The sequence below is a fragment of the Miscanthus floridulus genome, chromosome 1 (genome assembly GCF_019320115.1).
Source record: "Miscanthus floridulus cultivar M001 chromosome 1, ASM1932011v1, whole genome shotgun sequence".
NCBI classification, from domain to species: domain Eukaryota; kingdom Viridiplantae; phylum Streptophyta; class Magnoliopsida; order Poales; family Poaceae; genus Miscanthus; species Miscanthus floridulus.
In genome coordinates, this window is record NC_089580.1 from 155,138,417 (window position 1) to 155,154,944 (window position 16,528).

General features: G+C 46.5%; 1 protein-coding gene across 1 annotated transcript; it reads left to right on the forward strand.

The window, feature by feature from the left end:
- Positions 1 to 631: 631 nt before the first annotated feature.
- On the forward strand, positions 632 to 1,189 carry LOC136465861 (uncharacterized). The gene has a single exon (XM_066464433.1). The coding sequence runs from the start codon at positions 632 to 634 to the stop codon at positions 1,187 to 1,189; it is 558 nt and encodes a 185-aa protein (XP_066320530.1).
- The last annotated feature ends 15,339 nt before the right edge of the window (positions 1,190 to 16,528 follow it).

The window sequence follows — 16,528 nt, forward strand, 5'->3', positions numbered from 1 at the left end:
AGTCGAGCGACCAAAACCAACAATCGCCGTCTATGTTGATGACGTAGTGGTCAAAATGGCTCAAGCTTGCGATCTGATCACAAACTTGGCCGCGACGTTCGTGAACCTCTGATGGTTCAACATCAAATTGAATCCCAAATAATGTGTTTTCGGGGTTCCAAAGGGGAAGCTACTTGGATACATCGTGTCCGAATGCGGCATCGAGGCCAACCCTGAAAAAATCATGGCCATCTCCAACATGGGCTCTATACGCAACGTTAAGGGCGTACAAAGGCTCACCGGCTGTTTGGCCGCCCTAAGCCGGTTCATCTCCTGGCTAGGCGAGCGGAGGATGCCTCTCTACAAGCTTCTTAAAAAGATAGACACGTTCGTCTGGACTGAAGAGGCACAGCAGGCTCTAGAAAGCCTCAAAGCGTCACTGACATCGGCCCCAATTCTCGTCGCTCCCAAACAGGGAGAACCCCTCCTCCTCTATGTCGTAGCAAGCAACCACGTGGTGAGCGCCACCCTAGTCATTGAAAGGGAGGAGTCGGGACACCACCTTAAGGTCCAACGACCCATATATTTTGTCAGGGAGGTACTCACCGACGCTAAGGTTTGGTACCCCCAGGTGCAAAAACTTCTATGCGCCATGCTGATGGCGACCCGAAAGCTCCTACACTACTTCACTAACCACGAAGTCTCGGTCATCACTTCATACCTGCTGGGAGACATCATCCGCAACCACGACGCCGCAGGCCAAATCTCCAAGTGGGCACTCGAGCTAATGGACCATGACATTAGGTATATCCCCCGCACCGCTATTAAGTCTCAGGCTCTCGCGGACTTTGTCACTAAATGGACGGAGGTCCAGCTCCCAACCCTAGACGTCACCCACGAGTACTGGATGATGTACTTCGATGGGTCCATAATGGCGCCCGGCTTAGGGGCTGGAGTGGTTCTGATCTCCTCGAACAGGAGCAGGCTCCGCTACGTGATTCACCTCCATTTTTTTGCCTCAAACAACGCTGTGGAATACGAGGCCCTCATCAACGAACTATGCATCGCCATCGAGCTCGGCGCTATGTGGCTGTACGTCCGCGGTGACTCAGAGTTGGTCATCGACCAAGTCATGAAGGAATCCTCCTACAAAAGCCCCCTCATGGTAGCATACTGCCAGGAGGTGTGCAAGCTCGAGGACAAATTATAGGGGGTCGAGCTACACCATGTCCTCCTAGTGGGCTCAGAGAGGATTCCTTTCCCGCTATGATCGTAGTATTTATTTATAACCCTCACTAAAAGTTTTTATAAGAAAAGATGTAAAATCTGCTAGCATCTCTTGTATGAAAATGTCCACTATGTTAATGCTCCACCATGTTATTAAATTAAACATTCTTCCTCTGTAACTCTGATAACATTGTTATATTCCGTTGTTATAATCAATCGAGGTAATATTTTGTTATTGTAATAAAGTGATGTAAAAAATGACTTAAGAGAATGTTGTAAGCTGTATTCTCTCATTTTATGATCCTGATGGAAAAATGTGAATTTTCGAGTTCTCCCTTGGGGTGTGCTCGATGAAACTGTGTAGTTTAGTGTCCTCTCTTGGGTACTTAGTGTCTAATGGAAGACAAGTACTTCTGGGAGACATTAGATTAGGCAGTTCTGCCATAGGTAACTAGGATCAATCTATTGTAACAAACTAGGAACACAATCTGTTAGCCTAATCACCCTCTTTGTAACCCTACCTCTTCTACCTATATAAAGGAGGATAGGGACCTCGGGCATGGGATCCATCTTCCACCTATTCCATCTACCTCGTAGATTAGAGCAACAGGCCCTGTAATTGAGCATACGAATACAAGAGCAGCAGCACCACTAGAATAGGGATTAGCTCACACCGCGCCCAAAAATCAGTATAAATACTTGTGCCTCGTGTGCTACCATCTGAATCCATCTACACGATCACATTGCTGGATATTACCGGAGCAAAATAATTCGACAGCTGGCGCGCCAGGTAGGGGCCTTTCGCGTTTAGACTAATCTTGTGTTTTAGATGGGAGTCATCTTCAACATCGGCGACAAACCAGGATAGGAGCGGCCGGGCAAGAGGATCACCTTTAGCAAGCTCGACTTCATCGCGGACCAATTCGGGGACCTTTGCCTTTAGGAACCCGAGCCGACCGAAGAAGGGCGATAGTCCCTCTAGATCCATGCTTTCGCCACCAAGCTGGAGGAGGCTATGGACGCCGGACCGGGCACCCTTGCGGTATACCTGAAGTGATACGCTCATCTTTTTGTCGAAGATGGGCGAGAAGGTGAGATCGTCCCCACTTTCCACATTAGCAAAACCACGGATCTCGACTCTGCCTCAGATCCGATACCCATACCGCACTGCCCCCCCCCCCCAATCTTCGACAAGATCGGTGCGTGCAATGACAACCCATGGCGAGACACTTTCGTAGGATGCGGTGGAACCCACCGAACCTCCCACGAAGGAACACCAGCCGCAGGAACCGAGAGACCGTGACGACGTCGACGGCACCCCCAATCAACAAAATTGGTGGGATGATGCCGACGTATCCGGACTCATCGACCCAGAGGCCTTCCGTTGTTTCCTCTACAGCTGCGTCGGGCACTAACACCGAATCGTCACCGGACAAGCAGCCGAAGCTCAGACATTCCCCATGGATGAAAGAGTAAGACCTTTTCCTTAACCAAAAAGGGTAACAGGGCAGCGCAGTCGACTACTCGAGCACGGACCCTGCCTCGGGATACTCCCGATCTAGGCTAAATGCTTGCATCTGATGGCCGACGGACGCAAGTAAGAGGCTGTCATCCCTCCCTCAATGAGAAGAGAACCCCCATTAGCCAACAGATTACCAAGCAAAATCACCCGAGGGGAGGGCTCGTTAATTTAATTTCATCTTGGCTCTCGCATTCAAAACACACACATATATAGCGGGGTATACTTGACAAGTGCTTAGCTATGCTTGATCTACATACTATGATTAATTTGATTTTATCGAGTGTGGATGCTATATATAGGGTCTGTTTGACATAGCACACAACAGCTTCATGAGGTGTTGTGAGCCGATTGTTTCGCCAAACACTTATTTTTAAAACAGCTTCATGGGTGAAGTTGTTTTTCTCCTCTCACAGAGTCATGAGTTGGGATGAAGCTAAAAATAGTAGCTTATCCCAGCTCTCTCCCTCATGAACTGTTGGTGAAGCTATTTTCCCAAATATTTTTTTCTAAAACAGCTCAGCTTCACTAAAAAGTCGCCTGTGAAGCTGTTTTCTAAAAAGAATAGCTTCAATAATGAAGCTGAGTTGTGCCAAACAGGTCCATAATGTACTAATATAATTATGCGCACACAGTTGCAAAATTCGTAATCATACCCAGTTGCAAATTGCAATTCGTGTGTCGCAGGGAAGAGTTGTTCCCTTACTTGACAATACAAGTACCAAGCCCGCGGCATGACAGTTCCTCCATCAGTTCTATTCGCCGATATACTGTTACGAAAGGCGGTACGCTACTCGCTAGTATATACAAAATGCCACGTAAAAATATGATCACTTGTTTGCAGATGATGATCATAACTCAAAATGGTAATCAGACCTTACAATTCAAATCTCTTAGAGTAGAGTTCTTAGGATAAGATTTTTTTAATCCATCGAGCGAGTCAGCTATAGGCCCACCAGCCAGCGCCATAGAGACCTCTAGTAGTGAAGATCAGTTCCATCAAGGAGACCCATGAGTTGCATAATTTTTTTAATTTTAACGCTTTTTTTAATATAATTTTAAATCTAACACTGTCGGTTTTTTTAAAACTAACACTTTTGGTCGCGCCTATTGCCCTGGCGCGGCCAAATGCCTGTGCCGCGCCATGCATGGTGGCGCGGCACAGGGCTGACGTGGCGTGGGCCGGCCTGGGGGGCGATGACGTGGTGGGTCCTGCCCGCCACCGTCCCTGGCGTGGCAGTGCCGCGCCTTGTTGCGTGGCGCGTCTGGACCAAATATACCGCACGAGCAGCCACACCATCTGACTGCTGTGCCTGCCGCCGGCCCGGCCTACCTGGATGGTTGAATCAAAACGCGCCGCGCCCGTATTTTGTTGAGTTTTTTTCATGGCCGAATAGAGAATTTGATAAGCCAAGGATTAGTTTTTCGTCTTTCATAATAAGGTTATGCACCATTTTAACTAATCAATTACGAAAAATTGCCACCGGCGTCCAGATACGCTGGGACTGCCGGTTCCCGAACGCAGGGACTACCGCGACTCAAAGAAACGAATAAGAAGCAAGTTGACAAGCTGCCACATAACATAATCATTGTTTTGACATAAGTTTGACATAACATAACCAAATAACCCCGCAAGTTTCGGATGCCAATATTCGTTTGACCTAACAAACTAAGACCCAGGAGTGTAAGGATCCCTCGGACGCCTCTGTCTCTTCGGATTTGTTGGCAACACATTGGGAGTGTAGCCAACGTCGGTATGGTCGCGTCGACGGTGCGTATGGCTCGTACCCTGCAGGTATATGATACGCACCATTACTTATAATTCTTTATGACCGTTAGTTCATGGAGCCTACGTATTGAAACAAACTATCTTTGTTAGTACCTGTGAGGCTCCTTGGGTGCCAAACGGGGCACCACCTAGCTGAGACATGCTGATCTCGTCCTTGCGGCCATTCGTCCCACTGGCCGTGCTGTCCGTGGAAGCCCGGGGGTTCGTCGTCGTCGTCATCGTCCTCCTCCTCGTCCGCGGTTGTAGGGTCCTTCCCAGCGCTATGATGTGGTGGTGTACGCACCGCGGAAGTAGCACCCCGCGTCATCGGCTGAGAAGAGCCGGCTGGTGTCCTCAAAGAGGCTGAAGACATGCCACCTGACCGCGCGGAGAGTGGCGGTTCCTCATAAGGAGTGTCCATGCAACTCAACTTCTGAGCTAGCTTCCTGCAGCTCTTCTTCACCTTCTGCATAAATAGATGTTAAAGTTAGTTCATTACCCAAATGCATATACACTAAAGAAATATTTTCGAAACGGACAAGTTTATGTTTACCTCCACAAAAGCCGCGAGTACGCTATTATATAAATTTGGTCAAAGACACTGATAGTCAATGAAAATAGCCTCGATGTCCCTACATGCTCCTAGAAATGCTAGCACTAGCAGACCATCATCAACTCTTTTGCTTCTGCGCCGACCGATCGAGGATTGCGAGGGCACGTGGGGGTACCATAGGGATACAAAAAATACTAACTATACTAGATAATAATAAAAAATATGAAATCGAGAGGGAGGTACCTTAGGAGCGGACGGCCTTGACGCGCCGGCGTTCGTGGCGCGGTCGGCTAGGGCGCTGCGCGGCGGGAGTGGCGGGGCGCGGCGTGGGCGAGCGGCCGAGGCCGGGCCGTGCGGGCGCGGGCGGGGCGAGGCGAGGCTGGGTGGGCGCGTGCGGCCGCAGGCAGGGCGCTGGCGGCGGCGGCAATCGGGCGGGCAGGCAGGGTAGGGGTGCGTGCGGGCGGGCGGGCTCACACGCGGTATATATCTGGTCCAGCCGCGCCACGGATCAGGGCGCGGCACTGCCGCGCCAGGGTCGGTGGCGCGGCAAGACCCGCCACGTCATCGGCCCCCTAGGCCGACCCACGCCACGTCAGCCCTGTGCCGCGCCACCATGCATGACGCGGCACTGGCATTTGGCCGCGCCAGGGCAATAGGCGCGGCCAAAAGTGTTAGTTTAAAAAAACGACAGTGTTAGATTTAAAATTATATTAAAAGAGGGTTAAAATTAAAAAAAATATGAGTTGCATACTTAGGTTTGCATATGTGATGCGAGGGGATTTAGCCTTCTTATACGGTTATACCTTCTCGACACGTGGTGTAGGGGAGGACTTACAAAACGCGCATAGTTGATTTAGGAAAGTAGTCGGAAGCATGTTGTGAGCACCTGAATGAGGAGCACTGAAGATGGCATGTTGTGAGCACCTGAATCAGGAGCACTAATGCAAGTTTGCCACACCTTGCGACTCAGGATCTGTAGCTCGGAAGCACTGTCATCAACCTTAGTGTGTAGACCTCAAGAATCGTGTCGATGCGTGTGTGGCTAAGGGCAACCTCGACGAGCTAGCCCTGTGCCTCGGCCCCTAAGATCCAGCAGATTGGACCTGACAGCTCTCCTGCAGCGGGCGACAAGTGAATAGGTGAGGAATGGGGAATAGGCAGAAGGGTTCACGCTCGGTTCACGAACATGTTCCCATCGTCCGTGGTTCGTATTTTTTTTTAAGCTAATAAATAATATTTTTCTCTCGTAATAAATCAGTCAACAGCTATGGCAGCTAAGCGAACAGGACAATGGACGGACTTATCTCCCTGACCTGTGGGCTGTAAGGCCGAAACAGGCCGAAGAGGACTGGCCCTCGAGCCCGGTTGCCCTGCAGCCAGGCAGCCCAGCTTCGCTGATGATTTTCCATCAGTAGAGTAGAAAATGCATGAGGTACCGACGTTTTTCTCTCAGAATTATCACCACTATTTGTCTATTTGGGCCGATCCCCCTGTAGGTCAGCCCAATGCGTCTAGGGAAGCCCAGCTACCTACTACCAACAGGCCGAAACAGCTTTGTACGGCGAGTGAATAATACGATGTTCTTGGGCTCATATGTGCCATCAGCCCACAGGTTCTAATTCGTCCCACAGCATGCATTCGGCCTGCTAGCGCAACGTCTACTTCATCACACACGAATTTCAGAACGTCTTTCTTTACATTCATTCGTCTGTCTCCAAGGACAGCGCGCACAGCCTTCTTTCGCAGCTAGCTTGTTCATTCACATTTCACAGGTAGAGGTAGCAGGGCCCTTCAACACTCTGATGCAGTTGCAAGGAGCACACGACAAGAGGCAGCAGCCTATCTAGGCATGCACACCCAAGTCACCAAACAAGAAAGCTTTTGCTCTAAAGTTGGAATGGCTTTTGTTCGTTCTTGTTCATGGTGTTGTGCGATCGATATAGATGGCGATATGTTGCTGCTCGGAGGAGGACATATATCTAGTGCACTTTATAGATGTAGCATAGTAGGATCGAATGGGAGGCAATAATAAAGGTGTAATGGATGGGCGATGACAGAGCCAGAAAAGGTACCTTTTAGACACCGCCGTCTCTACTAGCGCTGCATATATCCTTAGCCGCGAAGCTAGCTATGGATTATGGAGCATGCATAATTTGTCCTTAGCCTCGATTCCTTCCGAGAATGATGTATTAGCATTTTGCTCGGCATGTTCATGTTTTTGCACTCCACAACAATCTGAGTTAGATGATGATGTTGAGGCTATAGAATCACTAGGATAATAGATCTAGCCGGTAGATTGATTCTATACAGCATAAAAGACGCAGTACATCCTAATACATATATAACTTGAGAGACAGAGAGAGAAGAGAGAAGGTGTTGAACCTGACACTGCAGAGGGGAGGGTTCAGAGGACGCCATCACGTTTGTCGGTGTAGTCTGCGCACGGGCAGCGGTGGTCGGTGAAGAGGACGGTGAAGACGTCGACGTCGATGGAGCGGGCGGCGCGGCTGGTGGCTTCACATCACTCGCTGCGCCCCTTTCTAGATCGGGTTAGGGTTTAGGTGTCGGTGGGAAGCTCGGCTCAGGCAAACATTGTGATAAGAGTCGTCGGCCCACACCTCTTTTTATAGCGCAGTGTGACAGGGGCCCTCCAGCCATGGTAGGCTGGGCGCCCCTGATCAGGGCGCGAATCAAAAGCCCAACTGGACCGTTGGGTCAAGTTAGGATTAGAGATCAATCTAACAATCCCCCCGTTAATCTCCTTCCATCTTTCATTTTCATATCATTAAATTTTGTTCATTCCATTACAGATTAGCGCATAGAGTATGTCTCATCGTCACGGTCCATTGCCGATAGATTTAACAGCTACAACACACCACTCTGTTCTGAAATAGATACTTATCTTTGGGCCTTCTTTTGTCCAGAAATTATAGGCTTTCCCTTAAACCCATGCCGGCTACATGTTCTCTGAACACGCTGGGTGATAAGCCTTTTGGAAGCGGATCCGCGGGCATCTTTTCAGTACTTATGTGCTCAAGACTTATGACATGATCCCGAACTTTCTCTTTCACAACATAATACTTTATGTCAATGTGTTTGGCAGCACCACTTGACTTATTATTGTGAGCATACTATACTGCCGGATTATTATCGCAGTATAACTTAAGTGGTCTATAGATATCGTCAACCACCTTCAAACCGGGTATGAACTTCTTTAGCCAGTTCACCTGCCCTGTTGTCTCATAACACGCTACAAACTCGGCATACATTGTGGACGATGTAGTGACGGTTTGCTTTGAGCTTTTCCATGAAATAGCTCCCCATGCGAGAGTGAATACATATCCAGATGTGGATTTTCTATCATCTCCTGCATAATCAGAATCTGAATATCCCACTATATGGTGTGAATTAGATCTTCTATACGTCATCATGAGGCCTTTCGTTCCTTGCAAATAACGCAAGACTTTTTTTACTAATTTCATGTGTTCTGTTCCAGGATTACTCTGGAATCTGCCAAGTAACCCGGTAACAAATGCCAAGTCAGGGCACGTACATACTTGGGCATATTGCAAGCTTCCGACAGCTGAAGCATATGGAACCGCTTTCATTTGATCGATCTCATATTGGATCCTAGGGCATTGAAAATCCCTATATCTGTTGCCCTTGACTATAGGAGCAGGTGAGGGACTACATTTGTGCATACTGAATTTCTTTAAGATTTTTTCTATGAATGCCTTTTGTGATAATCCTAATACTCCTTTACTTCTATCTCGGCGAATCTCGATCCCTAGAACGAACGAAGCTTCACCAAGATCTTTCATATCAAATTTTGAGGACAAAAACTTATTTGTCTCCAGTAGTAGACTGACATCACTACTAGCAAGTAAGATATCATCTACATACAGGACAAGGAAGATAAACTTCCCATTTTTAAACTTTGCATAAACACAATTGTCCTCAACATTCTCTTTAAACCCAAAATTCCTTATTGTCTGATCAAACTTCAAGTACCACTGTCTTGAAGCTTGTTTTAATCCATAAATATATTTCTTTAGGCGGCATCCCATTTGTTCTTTTCATTCCATGACAAAACCTTTCGGTTGTGCCATGTAAATATTTTCCTCCAAGTCTCCGTTGAAAAATACCGTCTTTACATCCATCTGATGTAATTCTAAATCGTAATGTGCCACTAATGCCATTATGATTCTGAAGGAATCCTTACATGAGACTGGAGAAAAGGTCTCATTGTAATCAAACATTTCTCTTTGCGTAAAGCCTTTTGCCACAAGTCGTACTTTATATCTCTCTATATTTCCTTGAGAGTCAAGTTTTGTTTTGTAGACCTATTTGTAGCCTACTATTTTGGCTCCTTTAAGAATTATTTCTAAGTCCCAAACTTTATTGGCATTCATAGATTTTATTTCATCTTCCATGGCCTCAAGCCACTTTGATGAATGATCACTTCTCATGGCTTCTTCAAATGAGGTGGTATCATCCTCCATTTGAAATTCCTCAGTATTGTATACTTCATAGTCAGCAGGAGTAGCTGATCTTCTAACTCTTTGAGACCATCTAGGGGCCTCCACATTTGGCACATCTTCTGTTTGAGGCTGTTGTTGCTCCCCCTCATGTGTGGCAATAAGATCTACAGGATCCTGAAGAACAGGTTCCTCATCGTCATTCATTGTTGCCACAGGCAGAATAACAACAGGTGATGGCACCAGAGTGTCTTGCATTGTCGGTGCAGCGACAGCAGGTAGTAAGAAAAATGGCCCATGAATCATCGGAGTGGGCGCATACACCCGCTTCTCTTCAAGGTCAATTTCTTGAGCTACCATGCTCCCCCCCATTATTTCATCCTCTAGGAAGACAACGTGTCTCGTGTCCACAAACTTTGTATGTTTGTCTGGACAGTAAAAATGAAAACCTTTTGACTTTTCTGGGTAGCAAATGAAATGGTAACTCACTGTTTTAGGATCTAGCTTCTCAATATTTGGATTAAATACTTTAGCCTCAGCAGGACTCCCCCCCACACGTAAGTGGTTTAGTGAGGGTACTCTTCCTGTCTACAACTCATACGGTGTTTTGGACACCGATTTACTTGGTACTCTATTGAGAATATGAATGGCGGTTTTTAATGCCTCCATTCATAGGCTCAACGGTAAGGTGGAGTAACTTATCATACTGCACACCATATCCATCAGGGTACGATTGCGTCTTTCAGCTACTCCATTCTGTTGAGGTTCACCCGGTGTAGAATACTAGGCTACTATACCATTCTTCTATAAGAACCTTGCAGAAGATCCAGGAACTTGGCCATATGGGGTATGCCGACCGTAGTACTCCCCCCAATGGTCGGACTTGACTATCTTAATCTTTAAATTGTGTTGGTTTTCAACTTCTGCCTTAAATATCTTAAATTTATCCAATACTTATGTTCTTTCTTTGATTGGATAAATGTAGCCATAACGGGAGTAATCATTTGTGAATGTTATGAATGAATCATAACCATCCACACTTTTTACAGAAAACGGACCACAGATGTCTGTGTGAATAATCTGTAAAATTTCTGTGCTTCATTTGGCATCTTTCTTAATTTTCTTTACATACTTTACTTTTATGCATTCTCTGCATTGTTCTAAAACTGAGAGCTCTAATGGAGGAAGAATATCATTCTTAACTAGTCTTTCTATTTTTCTCCTCGAAATATGGCCTAAACGACAGTGCCATAATTTCGACAACGCATCGTGAGCTCTCTTTTGTTTTCTGTTTACATCCGTAGACGAGGATACATTCTCATTGTCGCACGCAACTTCCCATCATTACATACACCATTTACATCATCACGTAGTGATAACAAATAAAGCTCATTTTGTAAGATAGCAAGACCAACACATGCATTATTAAATGTTATCTTACATTTTCCATTTCCAAAATGACAATCATATTCATCATTGTCCAAACATGAAACGCTAATCAAGTTTCTCTGTAACGAGAGAACATAAAGAACATCTCTAAGTATAAGTGTGGAGCCATCAGCAAGCTCTAGAGAAAGATCACCAATGGCTTCAACATCTGCTCGGACTCCATTTGCAACGTTAATGTGTCTTTCGCTTCTTTGCGTAGTCGTCCTTATCGAACGGAATCCCTGTAACGAATTAGCAACATGAACAGTTGCACCTGAGTCAATTCACCAAGTAGATTTCGAATACTGTACATACATGGATTCATTTATGAACGTAATATTGTTCTCACCTTTCTTTGCCATGATCATCTTTAAGTAATCGGGACAATCTTTCTTATAATGTCCCGTCTTCTTGCAATAGAGACATTGATCTTTCTCTACTGTGAACTTGTTTTACTGAGGCTGATGTAGCATGGGACCCTTTCCCTTTGACTTTGAGGAGGAGTTAGTATTATTATTCTTTTTCTTATTGTCTTTTAGATAATTGATAGTGCCACCATTGGCAGCTTTCATTCTCTCCTCCTCTTGCATATACATAGCCATGAGCCTCTCCATGTCCCATTTCTCAGGCTGTATGTTGTAGTTGACAACAAAAGTGTCAAACTCTTTTGGCAAGGAAGCAAAAATCAGATGGATAAGAAACTCTTCCTTGAGAGCCAAATCCATTGGTTTTAGCTTGGATGCCAAATTGCTCATCCTTAGTATGTGCTCTTTTATGTCATCATTACCAAAGTACCTCTCTGTCACCAATAGCTTTATCAGCTAGGTAGCATATATCTTTGAAGAGCCAGTGAACTGACTCTTTATTCTTTCGAGGTACTCGATGACAGTGTCACACTCTGGGATTGAGCCCACAATTTATAGGCTCAATCGTGTTCTTTATCACAACCAAATATTTCTTGTTGGCAGTGACTCACTTCCTATGCTCAAGGTCATAGGATATTCTTTGGGATGCAAAATCCCTCTCTTTGGTTGCCCAAGCGGCATCAGCCTCGTTTGTCTCCCTCACCGGTGCCACAGGTTCAGTGGGACACGGTGAGGTGACTACCCAGTCCACCTCAGCTAAGATGAAGGTCAGGTCAATCTTTTTCTTCCACTCCGTGTAGTTATCACCTTTGAGGTGGGGATCTTTTTGATACAACCCATCAAGTTGTATCCGTCTGAAAACACAATTCATATAGAGTGAGAACATAAATAATAACAATAACAATTGCATGTCTTAGTTCCAACGTTGGTCAAAATTAAAACATACAATTGTCCTTTATACTAATTCTACATCACCGTTGGGCAGAAATAGAATTAATGATTGACAAAACTCATGATAATATTGCCATTAATCAACGTTGGTCAGAATAATAATAATATTATAATAAGCTAAAAACATATTCATTTTTCAAAATTAAATTCTCCTGTTGGTTCGAATTTAATAATGAAAATAACAACTTTAAATACGCAGTGGAAAAATAATTTCAATTTAGTGAATTTTACCCATAGGAAAATTCTCTTTTCTATTTTCTTTAAGCCATTTATTCATTTTCCAAGAAATAAATATTTACTGGAAAAAGAAAAAAGAAAAAAATAATTCATTTCAGAACTGTTCATTCGGCCCAGCCGGCAAAACGGCCCGGCCCAACTCCCTTGATGCGCGCGCTGTGCCTCCCAGGCCGCAACCTGGGCCCGGGCCGGCAAAGTCGCCCGCCCGCACGCTCCCTCCTGGGCCACGAAATGGCCCACTCGATCCGAGCCGTCCGCGCTGATCCGACGGTCGAGCGTCGTTATCGGGTAATCAAAACCCCCGACGGCCGACGCGGGCGAAACCCTAACGCCATTCTCTTCTTTGCTCTTTCTCTCTTCGCCGCTCTCTCTTCTCTCCTCAGCGCAGCAACAGCAGCAACCGAGCGAGCAGACGACGGTGGGCGAGAAGAGCCTCGGCGCTGTCACGTGGCGTGCGCGTTCCCCAGCAGGTGAGCGCGCCGCCGTCGAGCGGCCTGGCCGCGGCGCCCTTTTGGCCAGAGCCCGACGAGCAGCGCCCCCGGCTCGGCCTTCTTCTCCCCGCGCGCCGGCGAGGCAGTAGTGCTGCGCAGCGGCGAGGTAGGCTTCCCCTTCCCCTCTAATTTGCTTCTTTCTTTTGTTCTTCTCGGATTCAACCGATTGGGGATCTAGGGTTAGGGTTTCTTTTCTTGTTAGGGTTTCACTGTTTATCTTCCCCGTGAAGTCTTCACGGGTTTAGGGTTCGACTCTCATCTTCTTAAGGCCGAAACCCTCTTCATCTTTTCCTTTCCTTAACCCAGTTAGGGTTGTGGTTCAACCAAACCCTTTGTCTTCTTAGATCCGAAACCGGATTTGACATTTCTCTCTTTTCTAACACCTCTGCCGAGATCTACACCTAGTGGACCGGCTCTGATACCATTGTTGAGGCTATAGAATCACTAGGATCATAGATCTAGCCGGTAGAGTGATTCTATTCGGAATAAAAGACGCAGTACATCCTAATATATATAGAACTTGAGAGACAGAGAGGGAAGGGAGAAGGTGTTGAACCTGACACTGCAGAGGGGTAGGGTTCAGAGGACGCCATCATGTTCGTCGGTGTAGTCTGCGCACGGGCAGCGGCGGTCGGTGAAGAGGGTGGTGAAGACGTCGACGTCGATGGAGCGGGCGGTGCGGCTGGTGGCTTCCCGTCACTGGCTGCGCCCCTTTCTAAATCGGGTTAGGGTTTGGGTGTCGGTGGGGAGCTCGGCTCAGGCGAACCTCGTGATATGAGCCGCCGACCTCTACCTTTTTTTATAGCGTAGTGTCACAGGGACCCTCCGGCCATGGTGGGCTGGGCGCCTCCGATCATGGCACGAATCAAAGGTCCAACTGGGTCGTTGGGTCCAATTAGGATTAGAGATCAATCTAACGGATGAGAGTCGTCCTCCAAAGCTAGCTAATTAATATAAAGGGCTAAAGACTTGTATGAGACCAGCCTTGTTTTTAGCTGCATGCTTGCATTCATGCATGATGCTAGATATAGATAGACAATACTATATGCTGATGGAGATCAGAGGCAAGAAAAGAGATTTGTTGTCAGATCTTCTAGTATTATTAACGCTTTTCGTCATGCATTACTACATGTATTATTTAGCTTGCAACAAGGAGATATGTGCCCTACAATAGCTAGCAAGATATTTAGATGCAGAGAATATCCATCTCATTCTCATGCTTGTGAGGTCGAGAGCTCCAGTTAAGGGAATGAATTATTGGAACAATGTTTCGATGACCGGCCATTACTAGCTAGTGAGTACTATAGCTAGCTGCTAGTGACCACAATGATCCCGTTCGATTTGCTGAATCTTGGCTGAAACTGGCTGAAAAACACTGTTCTGACTGAATTGTTATGAGAGAAAAACACTGTTTCAGCTGAAAAAACAAGCCGAACAAACCGAATATAGGATAAACGAACGGGGCCAATGACGTACAAGTTGCAACTTGCAACTGCGGCGGTCCAACCAACCAAACCAATAAATCCCTATACAGATGGATCAGATCACTCGACCTTGATCTTGATCTTGTTCTTGTTCTTGTCATGTGGTCGTATACATACTACTCCTATTATGAAGGAAACAAAGAAAGCGCAGCAACAGAATCCCTATACAGAATATATATGGCTAGCTAGAGATGAGATGAGGCTATAATCAGACAGTATCTCACATATCTCCGATGGAGCTGAGACGGCCCCCTGTCCCCACATTTGATCAGATGCAGATTGCACAGACTGAATGGTATCATTCAGGTCGGTGGCTAAAGCAAAGGCAGCGCCACCTTACCAGCAACAGCCACTGGCCCGGCCCTGGGGCTCACTCACTAGCTAGCAGCCTGAGCGAGCCAGCTGAGTAGTGAAATGAAGTCCCAAGTGGGCCGCTACTCTCACTCACTCCCTTCGTCTCGGCTCCAACGAACAACAAGAAGAGTGCGTGTGCGGTGTGCCCTCCATCTCCATCCAAAGTCCAGATGACCACCATCTCCTTCTCTCCTCCCACTAGCAGCAGTAGTGACTAGTGACTGTCTGACTGGAGACAGGCCTCTGCTGGCTATATTTATATACAGCTCGTTCGTTGGTTGATTTTAGGCTGATAAGTTTGGTCAGTGTCGGTTCGGTGTGAGAAAAAAATATTATACTATAACGAATAGTATAGTATTGTCAATTGTCATGTTCCGTACACGCCCAAACTAAAGTACGTGGATTAATTAATTATTATTCGGCAGGTCGGTGTGTCGGTCTCTCAGGGATCATACTGGAAGAGGAGTGGATCGTGGTTACCTAGGGTACTGTACATAATTAGGCAGCCTAGTTATTAGGTTGCCTAGCTAGCTAGGTCTAGACTTGCACTGATCGAGTTACTCAAGTTTGTTCGGCTGGCCACAGTCGGCTGGCTGATTAGTTTTTTTTTTCAGCTGGAACAATATTTTTCTGTCACAAAAAACTAGCTGCTACAGTGTTTTTAGCTGTTACAGTGTGAAGTTAATGCCAGTCGAACACCTTGTATCCATGTCGCTCTAAAATGCATGCATTCTGGTTTATTGTGTTAGTTGATCTCCACCAATATGTCCAATGGCTTATTGGTCCCTTGAATCTGCGTCCTGATTGGGAGCGCCTAACCCTAATATGGTTGGTGGGCCCCTATCGCATAGCACTATTAAAGATAGGTGGGGATCACGGCTCTAACTATGAGGTTAACCAGAGCCGTCGTAACCACTGACAGAGAAACACTAATCCGATCTAAAGAAGAGTGCTGCCAGCGACGGGAGCTCCATCGACTCCGCCGTCGCCTCTGCATCGTCTCCACCACGCTGGACTACACAGCGCCGAGCTCCCTCGACACCGGCGTCCACGAGGCTGCGACGCAACTGCGCCAGGATGAACTAGAGGAACCCTAAGTTGCCAGTGTGTAGATCTAGTATGTGGTAAAGCATTGAAAAGAAATCAAAGAAAGAACACGGGTTCGATCCGTTTCGGATTGAAACCCTAACCCTAACCGGGTAAAAGAAAATAGAAAAGAGACCGGGAGGGTGGCGGGCGTCACTGACTGCCGGTCACCACCGCGACCGAGCCGAGGGAAAGGTGCCGCATCGCCGGCGCGCGTCAAGAAAAGAACATCGATGTTCGGATCTGAGAAGAGAATAGAAAGAGGTCTCGGCACTCCGAGTCTAACCCTAACCCTAACCCCTAACCCAAATCGGTTCAATTCCGAAAAGAAAAGAAAGAAGATCCAAAAGAGAAGAAAGGGAAGAGGGGAAGGGGCTTATCTCGAAGATCTTGAATCAAAACCGAGAGAAAAACCGAATTGGGTTCAACCGAACCCTAACCCTAACTCGCGACGAGAAAGGGAAATAGAGCAATTTGGTACAAATAGAAAAGAAAAGAAATCAAATGAAAAAGGTGGTGAACCGAATCGATCGAAATGAATCAGGTTAATCCTAACCCTAACGATTCTCTTACCCTAACCCTAACTGGGTGAAGGAAAGAACGACAGA